The sequence below is a fragment of the Oncorhynchus mykiss genome, chromosome 27 (genome assembly GCF_013265735.2).
Source record: "Oncorhynchus mykiss isolate Arlee chromosome 27, USDA_OmykA_1.1, whole genome shotgun sequence".
Taxonomy (NCBI): domain Eukaryota; kingdom Metazoa; phylum Chordata; class Actinopteri; order Salmoniformes; family Salmonidae; genus Oncorhynchus; species Oncorhynchus mykiss.
In genome coordinates this window covers 32677678-32698774 of record NC_048591.1, presented here as the reverse complement: position 1 = coordinate 32698774, position 21097 = coordinate 32677678, and the positions used below count along the sequence as shown (strand labels likewise).

The following is a 21097-nucleotide window of genomic DNA, read 5'->3' as shown; positions in this document are numbered from 1 at the left end:
CAGAGAAACTCTAGAGCTCGGGTTCTTGGTCACCCCCCTGAACAAGGCCCTTCGCCCCCGATAGCTCAGTATGGCCGGGTGGTCAGCTCTCGGAAGGCTCTTGGTGGTTCCAAACTGAGGGATGATGGAGGCCACTGTGTTCTTCAATGCTGCAGAAGTGTTTTGGCATGCTTTCCCAGATCTGTGCCTCGACACAATCCTGTCTCTGAGCTCTACAGACAATTCCTTCCATCTCATGGCTTGGTTTTTGCTCTGACATGCACTGTCAACTGTGGGACCTTATATAGGCAGGTGTGTGCCTTTCCAATCATCTCCAATTCATTTAATTTACCACAGGTGGACTCCAATCAGAGATCACAGACTACAAAGGGAAGCACAGCCGTGAGGCTGCCTAGCCTACCAGATGAGCTAAATGAGTTCTATGCACGCTTCGCGGCAAGCAACACTGAAGCATGCATGAGAGCACGAGCTGTTCTGGACGACTGTGTGATCACGCTCTCTTTCGCCGATGTGAGTAAGACCTTTAAACAGATCAACATTCATGGCTGCAGGGCCAGACGGATTACCAGGACGTGTACTCCGAGCATGAGCTGACCAACTGGCAAGTGTCTTCACTGACATTTTCAACCTGTCCCTGACCGAGTCTGTAATACCAACATGTTTTAAGCAGACCAACAAAGTAACCTTTCTAAATGACTACCGGCCCGTAGCACTCACATCTGTATTCCTGAAGTGCTTTGAAAGACTGGTCATGGCTCACATCCACACCATTATCCCAGAAACCATACCGCCCCAACATACCGCCCCAACAGTTCCACAGATTACACAATCTCTATTGCACTCCACACTGCCCTTTCCCACCTGGACAAAAGGAACACCTATGTGAGAATGCTATTCATTGACTACAGCTCAGCGTTCAACACCATAGTGCCATCAAAGCTCATCACTAAGCTAAGGATCCTTGGACTAAACACCTCCCTCTGCAACTAGATCCTGGAGTTCCTGACGGGCCGCCCCCAGGTGGTAAGGGTAGGTAACAACACATCCGCCATGCTGATCCTCAACACGGGGGCCCCTCAGGGGTGCGTGCTCAGTCCCCTTCTGTACTCCATGTTCACACATAACTGCATGGCCAAGCACGACTCCAACACCATCATTAAGAACTATCATGGTCCAAACACACCAAGACAGTCGTGAAGAGGGCCCGACAATGCCTAGTCCCCCCCAGGAGAATGAAAAGATTTGGCATGGGTCCTCAGATCCTCAAAAAGTTCTACAGCTGCACCATCGCGAGCATCCTGTCTGATGGCATCACAGCCTGGTATGGCAACTGCTCGGCCTCCAACTGCAAGGCACTACACATGGTAGTGTGTACAGCCAAGCTTCCTGCCATCTAGGACCTCTATACCAGGCGGTGTCAGAGGAAGGCCCTAAAAGTTTCAGAAGACTCCAGCCACCTTAGTCATAGACTGTTCTATCTGCTACCGCACGGCAAGCGGTACCAGAGTGCATGTACATATTACCTCAACTAACCGGTGCCCCCGCACATTGACTCTGTACCGGTACCCCCTGTATATAGCCTCTTTACTGGTATTTTGTTGTTTCTCTTTAATTATTTGTTATTGTTCTATTTTATTATTATTTGTATCTATTTATTGTTTACTTCAGGTTATTTAGTAAATACTTTCTTTACACTTATTTTTCTTAACTGAATTGTTGGTTAAGGGCTTGTAAGTAAACATTTCACGGTAAGGTCTACACCGGTTGTATTTGGCGCATGTGACAAATGAAATTTGGTTTGATCAAGTTGTAGAAACATCTCAAGAATGATCCATGGAAACAGGATGCACCTGAGCTCAATTTCGAGTCTCAATACGGGATATTGTGTGTAGATTGATGAGGATTTTTATTTATTTAATCCATTTTAGAATAAGGTAACGTAACAAATTGTGGAAAAAGTCAAGGGGTCTGAATACTTTCCAAACTCACTGTAAGTGTGTGTGTATATATAAGTATTCATGCCACTTGAATTATTTCACACTTTGTTGTGTTACAGCCTAAACTCAAAATGGAGCCAATAGATTTTTACAGTAATATCTCATTTGCATATATATTCATACCCCTGAGTCAATACTTTGTAGAAGCACCTTTGGCAAAGATTACAGCTGTGAGTCTTTCTTGGTAATGCCGGGTCTACGCTACACATCGCTGTGCCTCTCACATTAAACAACTGACTTTCCTGTAGTGTTGTCTTGCCAACGTAGTGGTGCGCACACTAAACGATGTGGCAAAGATGGGGGATCACACCCTACAACACTGCTCACTTAGTTGTGAGGATTCTCCATACACGCTGTCTCGCCAACGTGATGTGGTTAGATTGTTAATGAAGCTATAACGAGCTTTGGCTCAAAGCAGGCTCGTATTTATTTTCAGTCAGAAATCCACGCTTGCCATACAGAGTTGCAAATTCTAGCCAACATTTTGAATTGAGTAAAATTGCTTGTGAACTTCAGAGATGTAACAATAAACGCATACTAGTAGTAGTCATCGCTCATGCTCGAGAGTCTGCTGTTCACCTTTCTCAAAACTTGTTGCACATTTCACACTACAAGAGCATTGCAGGTTTTGTGCCGATAAAATCGAACATGTTTGAAAATATCAGGATGTCTGGGACAGCTCAAGACGGGGATCAGTAACCCTCAGATTGCATCTCTGGCCCGCTCACATTATAGAAGCGTTGGTGACGGCTGCGCACCGCGTGTGGATTGTGCAACATTTGACCATTATTCTTTTCAAAATTCTTCAAGCTCTGTCAAATTGGTTGTTGTTCTTTGCCAGACAACCATTTCCAGGTCTTGCCATAGATTTTCAAGCAGATTTAAGTCAAAACTCTAAATCGGCCACTCAGGAACATTCACTGTCTTCTTGGTAAGCAACAGTGCAGATTTGGCCTTGTGGTTCACTCTGCCCACAGTGAGTCCATTCAACTTATTATGTGACTTATTCAGCACATTTTTACTCCTGAACTTATTTAGACTTGACATAACAAAAGGGTTGAATACCTATTGACGCAACACATTTCAGCTTCTCATTTATCATTCATTTGACAAAAACAAACACATTTTTTATTACTTTTACATTTTGGTGTATTATGTGTAGGCCAGTGACCCAAAATCTCAATTTAATCCATTTTAAATTCAGGCTGTAACACAAAGGAAATGTGGAAAAAGTCAAGGGGTGTGTGAACTTTCTGAAGACACTGCATGTACTTTGCATAATGTGAACACCATGGAAGGGTACAGCTAGTTCCATGGTGCCCACTTTCCATTAGCACAGCTCTCACGTCGTCTCTACATGCTCCTCTGTGATTGGGGAATAGGCATTCTATTTTTTATTTTTAAATGCAGCGGATGATTTTTATCTTAAATGTTTTTTTTTCTGCTCGTATCCTGTTGTGGTGGGGCGTTTCATCTAATAAGCATTCTATCTCCACTGTAATTAAGGGATTAGAGAGCACTGAGGCACAGGGTGAGAGTTACACACACACACACACACACACACATGGGTGAATAGTTAGGACATTGGGTCCTGATCAGGAAGGAAAACAAGTACACACACACCTTCAGAAAGTATGCGCACACCACTTAACTTTTTCCAAAATTGTTTGTGTTACAGCTTAATAAAAAAAGTATTAGATGGAGATTTTGGGTCACTGATCTATACAAAATACCCCATAATGTCAAAGTGGAATTGTGTTTGTAGGACATTTTAGAAAAAAAAATAAAAAGCTGAAATGTCTTGAGTCAATAAGTATTCAACCACTTTCTTATGTCAAGCATAAATTAGCAAAAATGTGATCGCATAATATGTTGCATGGACTCATTCGGTGTTCAATAGTAGTGGTTAACATGATTTTTGTATGACTTTTCCATCTCTGTACACCACACATACAATTATCTGTAATCTCCCTCAATCAGGTAGTGAAACTCAAGCATATATTCCACCAGAAAGACCAGTGAGATTTTTCAATGTCTCACAAATAAGGGCATCAATTGGTAAAAAAGCAGACACCTTTGAGCATAGTGAAGGTATTAATTACACTTTGGAGGGTGTATCAATACACACAGTCACTACAAAGATATGGGGGTCCTTCCTAACTCAGTTGCCCGGAAAGTAAGGAAACTGCTCAGGTATTTCACTGCTCAGGGAGCCCAATGGGGATTTTAATGGCTGTGATATGAGAACTGTGGATGGATCAACAGCATTGTAGTTACTCCACAATACTAACTTAAATAACAGAGTGAAAAGAATGAAGCCTGTACTGAATAAAAAATATTCTAAAACATGCATCCTGTTTGCAACAAGGCACTTAAGTAATACTGCAAAAAAAAAAATTGGCAAAGAAATTCACTTTTTTTCATCTGAAAAAGCATTATTTTTGGGGCATACACAAAACATCACTGAGCTGCATCATGTTATCGGTATGCTTGTCATCGGCAAGGGAGTTTTTAGGATAAAAATAAACAAAATACAGATACAGGCAAAATCCTAAAAGAAAACCTGTTTGTCTGCTTTCCAACAGACACTGAGAGATGAATTCACCTTTCAGCAGGACAATAACCTAAAACACAAGGCTAAACCTAGACTGGAGCTGCTCACTTCATGGTTTTGTGTGTAGATGGCTGAGGGGGAAAAAAAGATTGAATCCAATTCAGGCATTGACATAACAAAATGTGCAATAGGTCAAGCGCTATGAATACTTTCTGAAGGCACTATACATACAGTGCCTTGCGAAAGTATTCGGCCCCCTTGAACTTTGCGACCTTTTGCCACATTTCAGGCTTCAAACATAAAGATATAAAACTGTATTTTTTTGTGAAGAATCAACAACAAGTGGGACACAATCATGAAGTGGAACGACATTTATTGGATATTTCAAACTTTTTTAACAAATCAAAAACTGAAAAATTGGGCGTGCAAAATTATTCAGCCCCCTTAAGTTAATACTTTGTAGCGCTACCGTTTGCTGCGATTACAGCTGTAAGTCGCTTGGGGTATGTCTCTATCAGTTTTGCACATCGAGAGACTGACATTTTTTCCCATTCCTCCTTGCAAAACAGCTCGAGCTCAGTGAGGTTGGATGGAGAGCATTTGTGAACAGCAGTTTTCAGTTCTTTCCACAGATTCTCGATTGGATTCAGGTCTGGACTTTGACTTGGCCATTCTAACACCTGGATATGTTTATTTTTGAACCATTCCATTGTAGATTTTGCTTTATGTTTTGGATCATTGTCTTGTCCCGTCCCAGTCTCAGGTCTTTTGCAGACTCCATCAGGTTTTCTTCCAGAATGGTCCTGTATTTGGCTCCATCCATCTTCCCATCAATTTTAACCATCTTCCCTGTCCCTGCTGAAGAAAAGCAGGCCCAAACCATGATGCTGCCACCACCATGTTTGACAGTGGGGATGGTGTGTTCAGCTGTGTTGCTTTTACGCCAAACATAACGTTTTGCATTGTTGCCAAAAAGTTCCATTTTGGTTTCATCTGACCAGAGCACCTTCTTCCACATGTTTGGTGTGTCTCCCAGGTGGCTTGTGGCAAACTTTAAACAACACTTTTTATGGATATCTTTAAGAAATGGCTTTCTTCTTGCCACTCTTCCATAAAGGCCAGATTTGTGCAATATACGACTGATTGTTGTCCTATGGACAGAGTCTCCCACCTCAGCTGTAGATCAGCTGTAGATCTCTGCAGTTCATCCAGAGTGATCATGGGCCTCTTGGCTGCATCTCTGATCAGTCTTCTCCTTGTATGAGCTGAAAGTTTAGAGGGACGGCCAGGTCTTGTTAGATTTGCAGTGGTCTGATACTCCTTCCATTTCAATATTATCGCTTGCACAGTGCTCCTTGGAATGTTTAAAGCTTGGGAAATCTTTTTGTATCCAAATCCGGCTTTAAACTTCTTCTTCACATCAGTATCTCCGACCTGCCTGGTGTGTTCCTTGTTCTTCATGATGCTCTCTGCGCTTTTAACGGACCTCTGAGACTATCACAGTGCAGGTGCATTTATACGGAGACTTGATTACACACAGGTGGATTGTATTTATCATCATTAGTCATTTAGGTCATTATTGGATCATTCAGAGATCCTCACTGAACTTCTGGAGAGAGTTTGCTGCACTGAAAGTAAAGGGGCTGAATAATTTTGCACGCCCAATTTTTCAGTTTTTGATTTGTTAAAAAAGTTTGAAATATCCAATAAATGTCGTTCCACTTCATGATTGTGTCCCACTTGTTGTTGATTCTTCACAAAAAAATACAGTTTTATATATTTATGTTTGAAGCCTGAAATGTGGCAAAAGGTCGCAAAGTTCAAGGGGGCCGAATACTTTCGCAAGGCACTGTATGTACATCCAACAGCTGGATATCAATGACTCATTGCTATCTGGATGTAGCATCAACAAGCCTGTCTGCCTCCTCTCCTTTTTACCTCCCGAAATTCCTCTGTTTTATTTGATTTGTTTTTCCATTTCTCAAATTGATTATCTTTGTTTGTGTTTTCTCTAATAATCAAGTCTTCCACGGGGATATTAAATTATAGGTTGCGAACCAACTAGACGGGAAGGGATTGAGAAATTAAGCATAGGTAGTGATTATTTTTGTCAAAGTTATAGAGAGAAGTAGCTCTATAAACTCTCCTTCAAACTGTAGAGATGTGGCTCTGTAGAAACATGTCGCTCACTGACGTAAAGACTTTAGTTGGCCTCCCGAGTGGCACAGCGGTCTAAGGCACTGCATTTTTACTATTTTATAATAATAGTGAAGACATATGAAATCATGTAGTAACCAAAAAAGTGTTAAACAAATCAATATATATTTTAGATTCTTCAAAGTCGCCACCCTTTGCATTGATGACAGCTTTGCACAGTCTTGGCATTCTCTCAACCAGCTTCACCTGTAATGCTTTTCCAATCATCTTGAAGGAGTTCCCACATATGCTGAGCACTTGTTGGCTGTTTTTCCTTCACTCTGTGGTCCAACTCTTCCCAAACCATCTCAATTGTGTTGAGGTCGGGTGATTTGTGGAGGCCAGGTCATCTGATGCAGCCCTCCATCACTCTCCTTCTTGGTCAAACAGCACTTACACAGCCTGGATGTGTTTTGGGTCATTGTCCTGTTGAAAAACAAAGGATAGTCCCATTATCGCTGCAGAATGCTGTGGTAGCCATGCTGGTAAAGTGTGCCTTGAATTCTAAATAAATCAGTGACAGTGTCACCAGCAAAGCACTCCCACACCTCCTCCATGCTTCACGGTGGGAACCACACAAGCGGAGATCATCCGTTCACCTACTCTGCGTCTCACAAAGACAGGGTGGTTGGAACCAAAAAACTCAAATTTGGATTCATCAGACCAATGGACAGATTTCCACCGGTCTAATGTCCATTGCACGTGTTTCTTGGCCCAAGCAAGTCTCTTCTTATTATTTGTGTTCTTTAGTAGTGGTTTCTTTGCAGCAATTCGACCATGAAGGCCTGATTCATGCAGTCTCCTCTGAACAGTTGATGTTGAGATGTGTCTGTTACTTGAACTCTGTGAAGCATTTATTTGGGCTGTAATCTGAGGTGCAGTTAACTCTAATGAACTTATCCTCTGCAGCAGAGGTAACTCTGGGTCTTCGTTTCCTGTGACAGTCCCATGATAGTGAGTTTCATCATAGCGCTTGATGGTTTTTGCAACTGCACTTGAAGAAACTTGAATAGTTCTTGAAATTTTCCAGACTGACTGATCTTCATGTCTTAAGGTAATGATGGTCTGTCATTTCTCTTTGCTTATTTGAGCTGTTCTTGCCATAATATGGACTTGGTCTTTTACCAAATATAGATATCTTCTGTATACCACCCCTGACAAGTCACAACACAACTGATTGGCTCAAATGCATTAAGAAGGAAAGAAATTACACAAATTAACTTTTAACAAGGCTCACCTGTTAATTGAAATGCATTCCAGGTGACGACCTCATGAAGCTGGTTGAGAGAATGCCTAGATTGTGCAAAGCTGTCATCAAGGCAAAGGGTGGCTGCTTTGAATAATCTTTTTGGGGTACTACATGATTCCACATGAGTTATTTCATAGTTTTGACGTCTTCACTATTATTCTACAATGTAGAGAATAGTAAAAAAAAATAAAGAATGAGTAGGTGTCCAAATTTTTGACTGGTACTGTGTATGTGTGTATATATATATATATATATATACACACATAGTACCAGTCAAAAAATAATAATATACATACTATAGTACAGTTCTAGAGAGGTATGACTCAGTGTTGTGTTCAGAAGGAATAGGAATAGGTAGGGAGCTCCCTACACAGCCATGAAATATGAATCTAGTTTTATTTAATCTATCTGTCATTCTCCTGCTCTCAGGTACAAATCTGTTCTTCTTCTCCTCTTTGTTGTCTCTCATTCTCCCCCTGAAGTCTTGACAGGTCCTGAAATGTGGGGCTCATATACAGATTTTCTTCACCAAACATCTTCAAATCCTGATTGATTCACCCTAGATGTTGGATCAGGATTAGAAAGCATGGCGACGTAATGTTCATTGCTCATCCCAAGCCACGTACACGCAGTGCAAATGTTAACAAGTTTGCTTTCTGGGTTTTTCCAGTGCAGCTTAAATGTCAGCGAGTTACCACACCACACACACACGGAGAGGAGAGTTATCTGGCTGAAGTTTGAGTTTTTTAGACATCCTAGTAGCGTTCCTGCTTTGGCGGGAGACAAAAAGTAATTAGAGCTGAAATGCACTAAGGTGGTCTCTTTCTCTCGCTTTGTCTCTTTCTCTCTCTCTCCTCCTCTATTTGCCTTTTCTCTCACTCTTTTTTTTCTCTGTCCATCTTATCCCTACTTCAATATAATGTTCACTTGCTCTTTCTTTCCCTCTCCCCTCCTCTCTCTGCATCCACCTCTCAAACAAGGCAATATAATCCTCCCAGGCTTTAATGAGACATCATTGCAATCCAAAACTATGCTACATTCAGACGGCTCTTTCCTCCAGTCCAGCAGTCCATACTGGTAAACCATGCAGTGCAGCATTGTCTGGTTTAACCAGGCCACACTATGGACTCCATTAGAGCCTCATCTTCCCAGGGGGAAAACCTGTGACCAACAAAATGACACTAATGGAAATTGTGTCAGAGTGTGACAGGGTAGACTGGCACAAGCTTTTAATCAAATAAATAAGTTAGGAGTGTCCAGACTGGGAAGTAGCTACACTTCAATCGAGTACAGGCTTAACTGAATGGCAACTTGAGAAATTACTTGAAAAAGGAAAGAATAGGCAGGAATAGAAGCGAATGATGTGGAGGAGAGCAGGGCCGAGTGTGCAGCTCAAACAAAACGTGTAAAATGAACTATAGCCATTGAATTCTACGTGCAAATATACTGTGCATTATAATTAAATAATGCACGCTCTAGAATGCTCTTCAAGTCAGTCAGAAAGGAGTATTCAAACATGGTATAAATAATGGTAAAGCATGAGAAGGGATTGAGTGTAAGTGCAAGCTATTATGATAGTACCCCAGGAAGCCCATTTAGAATGCTTAAGAGTGAGGCTAGTGGTTAGGGTGACAAGACCTGGTCAGAAAACCTAAATCACGTGAAGGAATAAGCAGTTGTGAACACAACATTAGAAGGAAACCATGGCAAACCAGTAAGACGACAGAGGGAGGAGGGAAATACGGAGGCAAACCGCCTTGTCTGAGGCTGCGAGCCGATGCTGGAGAATAGGAGGTCACCAGTAGTTTAGGGTCGAGATTAAAACGATTGTGTTGCAATGAAGGATGTTGTGCTGATTAAATAGAAATGGGAAAAAGATTGCACAAGACAAAGCAATGACACATAATAGTGCCTGAAATTATGTGATTTATGTGATTTGCCTAGGGTGCACCATGCTGTTGAGGTCCACTATAGAGTTACCAACTTAATGTGTTGAATGTGTCTGTTTTTGAAATGTATTGATTTTAAAATGTTATTGCCATAATTTTGCTGGACCCCATAGCTGCTGACATGGCAAAAGCTAATGGGGATCCATAATAAATACAAATGATCCATAATGTAAAGCTGACGATCTGCTGACTACTTAGCTTGACAATCCTCCCAAAAGTATAAAGATGGGAGGGTTGGTTGTTACAGTATACAGTGTTGGGATAAGAGGTTAGTTGTTACAGTACAGTAAACAGTGCTGGGATAAGAGGTTAGTTGTTACAGTACAGTATACAGTGCTGGGATAAGAGGTTAGTTGTTACAGTACAGTAAACAGTGCTGGGATAAGAGGTTAGTTGTTACAGTACAGTATACAGTGCTGGGATAAGAGGTTAGTTGTTACAGTACAGTATACAGTGTTGGGATCAGAGGTTAGTTATTATAGTACAGTATACAGTGCTGGGATAAGAGGTTGGTTGTTACAGTACAGTATCCAGTGCTGGGATACGAGGCTAGTTGTTACAGTACAGTAAACAGTGCTGGGATAAGAGGTTAGTTGTTACAGTATACAGTGTTGGGATAAGAGGTTAGTTGTTTCAGTACAGTAAACAGTGCTGGGATAAGAGGTTAGTTGTTACAGTACAGTATACAGTGCTGGGATAAGAGGTTAGTTGTTACAGTACAGTATACAGTGTTGGGGTAAGAGGTTAGTTGTTACTGTACAGTATACAGTGTTGGGATCAGAGGTTAGTTCTTATAGTACAGTATACAGTGCTGGGATAAGAGGTCGGTTGTTACAGTACAGTATCCAGTGCTGGGATAAGAGGCTAGTTGTTACAGTACAGTATACAGTGCTGGGATAAGAGGTTAGTTCTTACAGTACAGTATACAGTGCTGGGATAAGAGGTTAGATGTTACAGTACAGTATACAGTGTTGGGATCAGAGGTTAGTTCTTACAGTACAGTATACAGTGCTGGGATAAGAGGTTAGTTCTGACAGTACAGTATACAGTGCTGGGATAAGAGGTTAGTTCTGACAGTACAGTATACAGTGCTGGGATAAGAGGTTGGTTCTGACAGTGCAGTATACAGTGCTGGGATAAGAGGTTAGTTCTAACAGTACAGTATACAGTGCTGGGATAAGAGGTTAGTTTTTACAGTACAGTATAGAGTGTTGGGATCAGAGGTTAGTTCTTACAGTACAGTATACAGTGCTGGGATAAGAGGTTGGTTTTTACAGTATACAGTGCTGGGATAAGAGGTTAGTTGTTACAATATACAGTGTTGGGATAAGAGGTTAGTTGTTACAGTACAGTATACAGTGTTGGGATAAGAGGTTAGTTGTTTCAGTACAGTAAATAGTGCTGGGATAAGAGGTTAGTTGTTACAGTACAGTATACAGTGCTGGGATAAGAGGTTAGTTGTTACAGTACAGTATACAGTGTTGGGGTAAGAGGTTAGTTGTTACTGTACAGTATACAGTGTTGGGATCAGAGGTTAGTTCTTGTAGTACAGTATACAGTGCTGGGATAAGAGGTCGGTTGTTACAGTACAGTATCCAGTGCTGGGATGAGGCTAGTTGTTACAGTACAGTATACAGTGCTGGGATAAGAGGTTAGTTCTTACAGTACAGTATACAGTGCTGGGATAAGAGGTTAGATGTTACAGTACAGTATAGAGTGTTGGGATCAGAGGTTAGTTCTTACAATACAGTATACAGTGCTGGGATAAGAGGTTAGTTCTGACAGTACAGTATACAGTGCTGGGATAAGAGGTTAGTTCTGACAGTACAGTATACAGTGCTGGGATAAGAGGTTGGTTCTGACAGTACAGTATACAGTGCTGGGATAAGAGGTTAGTTCTAACAGTACAGTATACAGTGCTGGGATAAGAGGTTAGTTTTTACAGTACAGTATACAGTGCTGGGATAAGAGGTTAGTTCTTACAGTACAGTATACAGTGCTGGGATAAGAGGTTAGTTGTTACAGTACAGTATACAGTGTTGGGATAAGAGGTTAGATGTTACAGTACAGTATAGAGTGTTGGGATCAGAGGTTAGTTCTTACAGTACAGTATACAGTGCTGGGATAAGAGGTTGGTTGTTACAGTATACAGTGCTGGGATAAGAGGTTAGTTGTTACAGTACAGTATACAGTGCTGGGTTAAGAGGTTAGTTCTTACAGTACAGTATACAGTGCTGGGATAAGAGGTTAGTTGTTACAGTACAGTAAACAGTGCTGGGATAAGAGGTTAGTTGTTACAGTACAGTATACAGTGCTGGGATAAGAGGTTAGTTGTTACAGTACAGTGTTGGGATAAGAGGTTAGTTGTTACAGTACAGTATACAGTGTTGGGATCAGAGGTTAGTTCTTACAGTACAGTATACAGTGCTGGGATAAGAGGTTGGTTGTTACAGTACAGTATCCAGTGCTGGGATAAGAGGCTAGTTGTTACAGTACAGTAAACAGTGCTGGGATAAGAGGTTAGTTGTTACAATATACAGTGTTGGGATAAGAGGTTAGTTGTTTCAGTACAGTAAATAGTGCTGGGATAAGAGGTTAGTTGTTACAGTACAGTATACAGTGCTGGGATAAGAGGTTGGTTGTTACAGTATACAGTGCTGGGATAAGAGGTTAGTTCTTACAGTACAGTATACAGTGCTGGGATAAGAGGTTAGTTGTTACAGTACAGTATACAGTGCTGGGATAAGAGGTTAGTTGTTACAATATACAGTGTTGGGATAAGAGGTTAGTTGTTTCAGTACAGTAAATAGTGCTGGGATAAGAGGTTAGTTGTTTCAGTACAGTATACAGTGCTGGGATAAGAGGTTGGTTGTTACAGTATACAGTGCTGGGATAAGAGGTTAGTTCTGACAGTACAGTATACAGTGCTGGGATAAGAGGTTGGTTCTGACAGTACAGTATACAGTGCTGGGATAAGAGGTTAGTTCTAACAGTACAGTATACAGTGCTGGGATAAGAGGTTAGTTTTTACAGTACAGTATACAGTGCTGGGATAAGAGGTTAGTTCTTACAGTACAGTATACAGTGCTGGGATAAGAGGTTAGTTGTTACAGTACAGTATACAGTGTTGGGATAAGAGGTTAGATGTTACAGTACAGTATAGAGTGTTGGGATCAGAGGTTAGTTCTTACAGTACAGTATACAGTGCTGGGATAAGAGGTTGGTTGTTACAGTATACAGTGCTGGGATAAGAGGTTAGTTGTTACAGTACAGTATACAGTGCTGGGTTAAGAGGTTAGTTCTTACAGTACAGTATACAGTGCTGGGATAAGAGGTTAGTTGTTACAGTACAGTGTTGGGATAAGAGGTTAGTTGTTACAGTACAGTATACAGTGTTGGGATCAGAGGTTAGTTCTTACAGTACAGTATACAGTGCTGGGATAAGAGGTTGGTTGTTACAGTACAGTATCCAGTGCTGGGATAAGAGGCTAGTTGTTACAGTACAGTAAACAGTGCTGGGATAAGAGGTTAGTTGTTACAATATACAGTGTTGGGATAAGAGGTTAGTTGTTTCAGTACAGTAAATAGTGCTGGGATAAGAGGTTAGTTGTTACAGTACAGTATACAGTGCTGGGATAAGAGGTTGGTTGTTACAGTATACAGTGCTGGGATAAGAGGTTAGTTCTTACAGTACAGTATACAGTGCTGGGATAAGAGGTTAGTTGTTACAGTACAGTATACAGTGCTGGGATAAGAGGTTAGTTGTTACAATATACAGTGTTGGGATAAGAGGTTAGTTGTTTCAGTACAGTAAATAGTGCTGGGATAAGAGGTTAGTTGTTACAGTACAGTATACAGTGCTGGGATAAGAGGTTGGTTGTTACAGTATACAGTGCTGGGATAAGAGGTTAGTTCTTACAGTACAGTATACAGTGCTGGGATAAGAGGTTAGTTGTTACAGTACAGTATACAGTGCTGGGATAAGAGGTTAGTTGTTACAGTACAGTATACAGTGTTGGGGTAAGAGGTTAGTTGTTACTGTACAGTATACAGTGTTGGGATCAGAGGTTAGTTCTTATAGTACAGTATACAGTGCTGGGATAAGAGGTTGGTTGTTACAGTACAGTATCCAGTGCTGGGATAAGAGGCTAGTTGTTACAGTACAGTATACAGTGCTGGGATAAGAGGTTAGATGTTACAGTACAGTATACAGTGTTGGGATCAGAGGTTAGTTCTTACAGTACAGTATACAGTGCTGGGATAAGAGGTTGGTTGTTACAGTATACAGTGCTGGGATAAGAGGTTAGTTCTTACAGTACAGTATACAGTGCTGGGATAAGAGGTTAGTTCTGACAGTACAGTATACAGTGCTGGGATAAGAGGTTAGTTCTTACAGTACAGTATACAGTGCTGGGATAAGAGGTTAGTTCTGACAGTACAGTATACAGTGCTGGGATAAGAGGTTAGTTCTGACAGTACAGTATACAGTGCTGGGATAAGAGGTTAGTTCTGACAGTACAGTATACAGTGCTGGGATAAGAGGTTAGTTCTGACAGTACAGTATACAGTGCTGGGATAAGAGGTTAGTTTTTACAGTACAGTATACAGTGCTGGGATAAGAGGTTAGTTCTGACAGTACAGTATACAGTGCTGGGATAAGAGGTTAGTTGTTACAGTACAGTATACAGTGTTGGGGTAAGAGGTTAGTTGTTACAGTACAGTATACAGTGTTGGGATAAGAGGTTAGATGTTACAGTACAGTATACAGTGTTGGGATCAGAGGTTAGTTCTTACAGTACAGTATACAGTGCTGGGATAAGAGGTTGGTTGTTACAGTATACAGTGCTGGGATAAGAGGTTAGTTCTGACAGTACAGTATACAGTGCTGGGATAAGAGGTTAGTTCTGACAGTACAGTATACAGTGCTGGGATAAGAGGTTAGTTCTGACAGTACAGTATACACTGCTGGGATAAGAGGTTAGTTGTTACAGCACAGAATACAGTGCTGGGATAAGAGGTTAGTTGTTACAGTACAGTATACAGTGCTGGGATAAGAGGTTAGTTGTTACAGTACAGTAAACAGTGCTGGGATAAGAGGATAATTGTTACAGTACAGTATGCAGTGCTGGGATAAGAGGTTAGTTGTTACAGTACAGTAAACAGTGCTGGGATAAGAGGTTAGTTGTTACAGTACAGTATCCAATGCTGGGATAAGAGGTTAGTTGTTACAGTACAGTAAACAGTGCTGGGATAAGAGGTTGGTTGTTACAGTACAGTATACAGTGCTGGGATAAGAGGTTAGTTCTTACAGTACAGTATACAGTGCTGGGATAAGAGGTTAGTTGTTACAGTACAGTAAACAGTGCTGGGATAAGAGGTTGGTTGTTACAGTACAGTATACAGTGCTGGGATAAAAGGTTAGTTCTGACAGTACAGTATACAGTGCTGGGATAAAAGGTTAGTTGTTACAGTACAGTATACAGTGCTGGGATAAGAGGTTAGTTCTTACAGTACAGTATACAGTGCTGGGATAAGAGGTTAGTTCTTACAGTACAGTATACAGTGCTGGGATAAGAGGTTAGTTCTTACAGTACAGTATACAGTGCTGGGATAAGAGGTTAGTTCTTACAGTACAGTATACAGTGCTGGGATAAGAGGTTGAATTTCCTTTCAGTATTGGCACAGGTTTAAAGTTGGCTGCTGTAGATGCAAGGGTTTGCATACAGAGTTGAAGGAGATTATGCCTTGATCTTTACCATGCTTGTTTGATGCAAGTTCTGTCCAGAAGAGCAAGTTGTTAGTACGCTGAAATATGGATAAATGAAAAGCTTGGCTGTGACACCATGCTTTACTGTGAATGAGAAGGGATAGGGGGGGAGGAGGAAACGAGATGGAGTGAGAGATAATTAAAATGAGCGACGGAAGTGAATGAAAGTATCAGAGAGTAAGAGATGTAAAGAATGAGAGGATGATTTTGGGTTTAGCTGGAGAAATGAACATATCACAGGGGAAATGGGGCGAGGGGAAGAGAAGGAGGGAGGAGGGAAGTGTTGTAGCAGAGAGAGAGAGTTTAAAGTGTCGGAAGCATTACTCAATGAGATGGATGAGAAATGAAAGCTGGGACTGATTAGGAAAAGAGGATGGTGGGAGAGAAGGAGAGTGGGGCTTGATAGAATAGTGGCAGATTGGACAGAGCGGGTGATTGGATAAATCTGAAGAGGATGTAAGACATAGTGGTAAAGCAGTGGTAACTTGTGTATTGAAATGGGGTTTCTGTTAAAAACAAAAATAACCACAGTGTCAGGAACCAGATAAAGTTATCAAGATGACAGTTCTTTCACTTTAAGTAATAATTGAGAAGTTTGCTGGGGTCTGACATATAATCTCACTGAAATGTTCCTCTCTCACATTTCAAGGACGGCCATCTTGTAAAACTTGGGCCCAAGTTAAAGGGACATGAGAAAACAAAGTCTAGATATTAGAATCTGTCTGTCTGTCTGTCTGTCTGTCTGTCTGTCTGTCTGTCTGTCTGTCTGTCTGTCTGTCTTCTTCCTCCTCCTCCTCCTGCTGCAGTTTGGGCCAGAGTGTTTCAAATAATATTACAGTGTTTACACAGTCTTTCACACTATGATAAGAGTAATGAAATGACAATCACCACTCAAAGAAAGAAGAATTCCTAGACTGTAGGTAAAGGCAGGGTTGGGGTCAATTCAGGACGTAAACAGTAATTCCAAATCCTATCATCTTCAATGCTTTACAATGAGGAAAATTTGGAATTGGAATTGAAATTAACCCCAACTCTGGGCAAAGGTCATACAATTATCAAGACCAATGACAGGCAGAGACAATACATCTCTATACTCTCCTTCCATGTATAATGTCACTCTTCTGTGGCCACTCTTGGAGATGATAGTCTCTTTGTCTTTTTCTCTACCTGCCATACCCATTCCTACCTCCCCTCCTCTCTCTCTCTCTTTCTCTCTGTCTTTTTCTCTACCTGCCATACCCATTCCTACCTCCCCTCCTCTCTCTCTCTTTCTCTAACTGCTATCCCCTCTTCTCTATCTCCCTTTATCCCCCGTTCCATCCCTCTCTCTGCCAACAACCACATCCCCTGCAGTGGGGGTCTGCCTGCCTGGGAGACTAAGAGAGATTACTGTCAGCATGCTAACAGTAACACTAAGCCATGTTCACAGTTACCTCCGTTACTCCCCTCCTCCTGTACTCCCCTCCTCCGTTACTCCCCTCCTCCATTACTCCCCTCCTCCTTTACTCCCCTCCTCCTGTACTCCCCTCCTCCGTTACTCCCCTCCTCCATTACTCCCCTCCTCCGTTACTCCCCTCCTCCTGTACTCCCCTCCTCCGTTACTCCTCTCCTCCCCTCCTCCGTTACTCCCCTCCTCCTGTACTCCCCTCCTCCTGTACTCCCCTCCCCCTGTACTCCCCTCCTCCTGTACTCCCCTCCCCTTAACTGGTCCCGGGAAAAGTGAAATTAGGAGGCCAACTTAAAAGGGAAGTTTACATATTGAAGGTTTAGGGTAGTGTGGTCTGGAGCCGGTTTTTCAGTGTGTCTATGGGGGCCCCTAAGGGCCCAGAACTTTATATTGACCTCTGCTTCCATGTTGTGTGACTCATTGTTCCAGCTGGAAGGTGGTTTGCAGGCCTTGCATTATTGTTGATTGTTGGGATGGCCTATCGGGATAGGAGAGTTGGCATTCTCCACCATGGAAGTATATTGTATGGGACATGTCTGTGCTGTGATATGTATGTGTGGAAGATTGATTCATTTGTCTCTAGACATCTGTTTCCATGCTCTGTTTGATGACCTCTGCACTTCTCTCCCCTCTCTCCTCCTCCCCCCGCTCCATCCCTTTCCCTTCCTTTCCTTATCTCCTCTCTCACTTCTCTCCCCTCTCTCCTCCTCCCCCCGCTCCATCCCTTCCCTTCCTTTCCTTATCTCCTCTCTCACTTCTCTCACCTGTCTCCTCCTCCCCCCGCTCCATCCCTTCCCTTCCTTTCCTTATCTCCTCTCTCACTTCTCTCCCCTGTCTCCTCCTCCCCCCGCTCCATCCATTTCCCTTCCTTTCCTTATCTCCTCTCTCACTTCTCTCCCCTGTCTCCTCATCCCCCCGCTCCATCCCTTCCCTTCCTTTCCTTATCTCCTCTCTCACTTCTCTCCCCTGTCTCCTCATCCCCCCGCTCCATCCCTTTCCCTTCCTTTCCTTATCTCCTCTCTCACTTTACTTCCCCACTATTTCCTCCCCCTCCCCTCTTTATTGCCACCCCTCTCTCGGCTTCCTTTATCACCTCTCTACTCCTCTCCCTGTCCATTCATCTCTACTCCTCTTCTCCTCTCTACTCCTCTCCTCCTCTCTACTCCTCTCCCTGTCCCCTCCTCTCTACTCCTCTCCCTGTCCCCTCATCTCTACTCTCCTCCTCTCTACTCCTCTCCTCCTCTCTACTCCTCTCCCTGTCCCCTCCTCTCTACTCCTCTCCCTGTCCCCTCCTCTCTACTCCTCTCCCTGTCCCCTCCTCTCTACTCCTCTCCCTGTCCCCTCCTCTCTACTCCTCTCCCTGTCCACTCATCTCTACTCCTCTCCTCCTCTCTCCTCCTCTCTACTCCTCTCCCTGTCCCCTCCTCTCTACTCCTCTCCCTGTCCCCTCCTCTCTACTCCTCTCCCTGTCCGCTCCTCTCCACTCCTCTCCCTGTCCCCTCCTCTCTCCTCCTCTCTACTCCTCTCCCTGTACCCTCCTCTCTACTCCTCTCCCTGTCCCCTCCTCTCTACTCCTCTTTCTGTCCCCTCCTCTCTACTCCTCTCTCTGTCCCCTCCTCTCTACTCCTCTCCCTGTCCCCTCCTCTCTACTCCTCTCCCTGTCCCCTCCTCTCTACTCCTCTCTCTGTCTCCTCCTCTCTACTCCTCTCTCTGTCCCCTCCTCTCTACTCCTCTCCCTGTCCCCTCCTCTCTCCTCCTCTCTACTCCTCTCCCTGTCCCCTCCTCTCTACTCCTCTCCCTGTCCCCTCCTCTCTACTCCTCTCCCTGTCCCCTCCTCTCTTCTCCTCTCTCTGTCCCCTCCTCTCTACTCCTCCCTGTCCGCTCCTCTCTCTCTCTCCAGTCTCCTTTGCTGTGCTGATCCCTCGTCTGGACTTGGTCATCTCCCTGGTGGGTGCTGTTTCCAGCAGTGCCCTGGCCCTGGTCTTCCCCCCCCTGGTGGAGCTCATCACCTTCTCAGACCGACCGCTGAAGCCAGCCATGTTGGTCAAGGACCTTGTCATCGCTGTGGTGGGCTTCATAGGGTTCCTGGCTGGGACCTATGTCACCCTGGCTGAGATCGTCTCTCCAGAGGAGCCTCCGGAGGTCATCAGGGAGGCAGCTCAGAACCTGACTGTTGCTGCTGCTACTGCTGTGGCTGGGGCCTTGGGGATGTCTGAGGAGCTAGGTGGGAACTGGACCACACCTACTGCTGCTGTGACCTTGGGATGACCTTGGTTGACCTTAAAATGACCTGTAGTCATAGCTCCTAGGGCAGCAGGAGATTAAATGACGAGCAGACAATGTTGTTTTTCATATGGTTGCTGGATCCTTGTTTCGTCAAATCTATAGAAAATGAAATGGACAGCATAGTCCCTGACGACGATCTGACAGGAATGCTCGAGTGTCCTTCCGCACAGTGTAGTCATTGGAACATGAAAAAGTAGAACCAAACACACATCATAGAAACATAGGAAAGACACTGTACTGTACACAGCCCTAACCACATAGAACCCTTTCATATGGATGTAATGGACTGCGCAGACATAAGAACAGCATTTGTGGCACACACACAAGCGTAAACATCCCCAGCTAGCTTATCCCACTCACCAGTTCAGCACGTTGCCCCACAGTGATCAGAGTTCTCTCTCCATCTCCAGCTGAGCAGTGTGACATTTCCACTGCCTCATCTCTATCAGAGGGGAACATCTCATCAAAAACGAAATCATGAATGTATGATGTAGCAGGGAAACAAGAGTCCTTCTATATGCAGGTCCCACAGAACATCATCTGAAACCAGATTCTCCTTCTTGTATTGTTGGTGATTCAGTAACCTCTGATATGGTTTTTCAACCCTAGGGGAGTGGGGCCTGTAGCCGCTATCAATTCTTATGATAAATGTTCCCTCCAAGCTGCTCGACTCCCTTCGGGCTGCCGTGCAGATGAAATATCAGCCCACGCAGAGAAGCACGAGATTGAACTTCACTCAACTTTCTACAGTTTTCCTCTTTAGTTAACACCATCAACGTTTCACACTACTGTGGGAATTTTGCTGGAATCAACGCAATATTAGCCACTTTCAATGTAACATACCGAAACAAAACGAGCTATGCAAGATTTAGTATGCAAAACTAACTGTGCAAGAGATTTTCTTTTAGGCAGAGCGCATTGGAATGGGATTCTATAGAATTTACATGAATAACTCAGGCCCATACGCTACACAGACCGGTGCACCATAACCAATCAGAGCTGCAGAAGGCCTATATGCAAATAGCCATTGCCATATATGAATCTGTGCCATTCAGTTTGGACTGGACAGCATGAGTGGTATTGAGTAGATGTTTTTGTTTTAAGATCAAAGCGAGAACTGCATGTAGCCACCTTTGCACATTTGTTCATATTCTTTGCTAGTTAGCGAGTTGTTAGCGCAGGTTTAGTCAACAATCAGGGAGTGGTTGCTTCCTACATGAACACAAAATGCATTTCTAGTCATCTTTGAAAAGCAAGTCGAGTAAAGAGCTTTTTTTTGTCTTAAAGGGGAAGTGTTGTATTTTGAGACGGTTTTGAATAAGCTAAGTAGCCAATAGGGGGTAGCATAATTTGTCTGATTCTCTGTAGTAGTGGTATGGGAATAATAATCAATTGTATTTTGTAAAGTGGTTTCTTGCATCAAACAACACAACATTTTCAGTCACCCTGCATGTTTTTAAAAAAAAGTCTCATGTGTCTCAATGTACATTGAACACCACACATTGGCTGTGACTGTAGGCTGAATGATAGAACAGCTATTTCCATGTTAAAATGTTATGGGATGCATTTTCCTCCATTGTTTTGATGGTAGGCCACTCTGGTAGACCTTCAGTAGGATCAAATAGTCACAGTAGCCTACTTGGCCACTGTTA

At 43.0% G+C, this 21097-nt stretch overlaps 1 protein-coding gene across 2 annotated transcripts in view; it reads left to right on the top strand.

Annotated features, from left to right (window-relative positions):
- slc36a4 (solute carrier family 36 member 4) overlaps positions 1-20812 on the top strand; it is a 242838-nt gene extending 222026 nt beyond the window's left edge. For both annotated transcript variants that reach the window (XM_036965570.1, XM_036965569.1), the window contains exon 12: positions 19060-20812. In XM_036965570.1, the coding sequence (XP_036821465.1) occupies positions 19060-19427 (368 nt within the window). In that variant the 3' untranslated portion in view covers positions 19428-20812. The remainder of the gene's footprint in view (positions 1-19059) is intronic.
- The last annotated feature ends 285 nt before the right edge of the window (positions 20813-21097 follow it).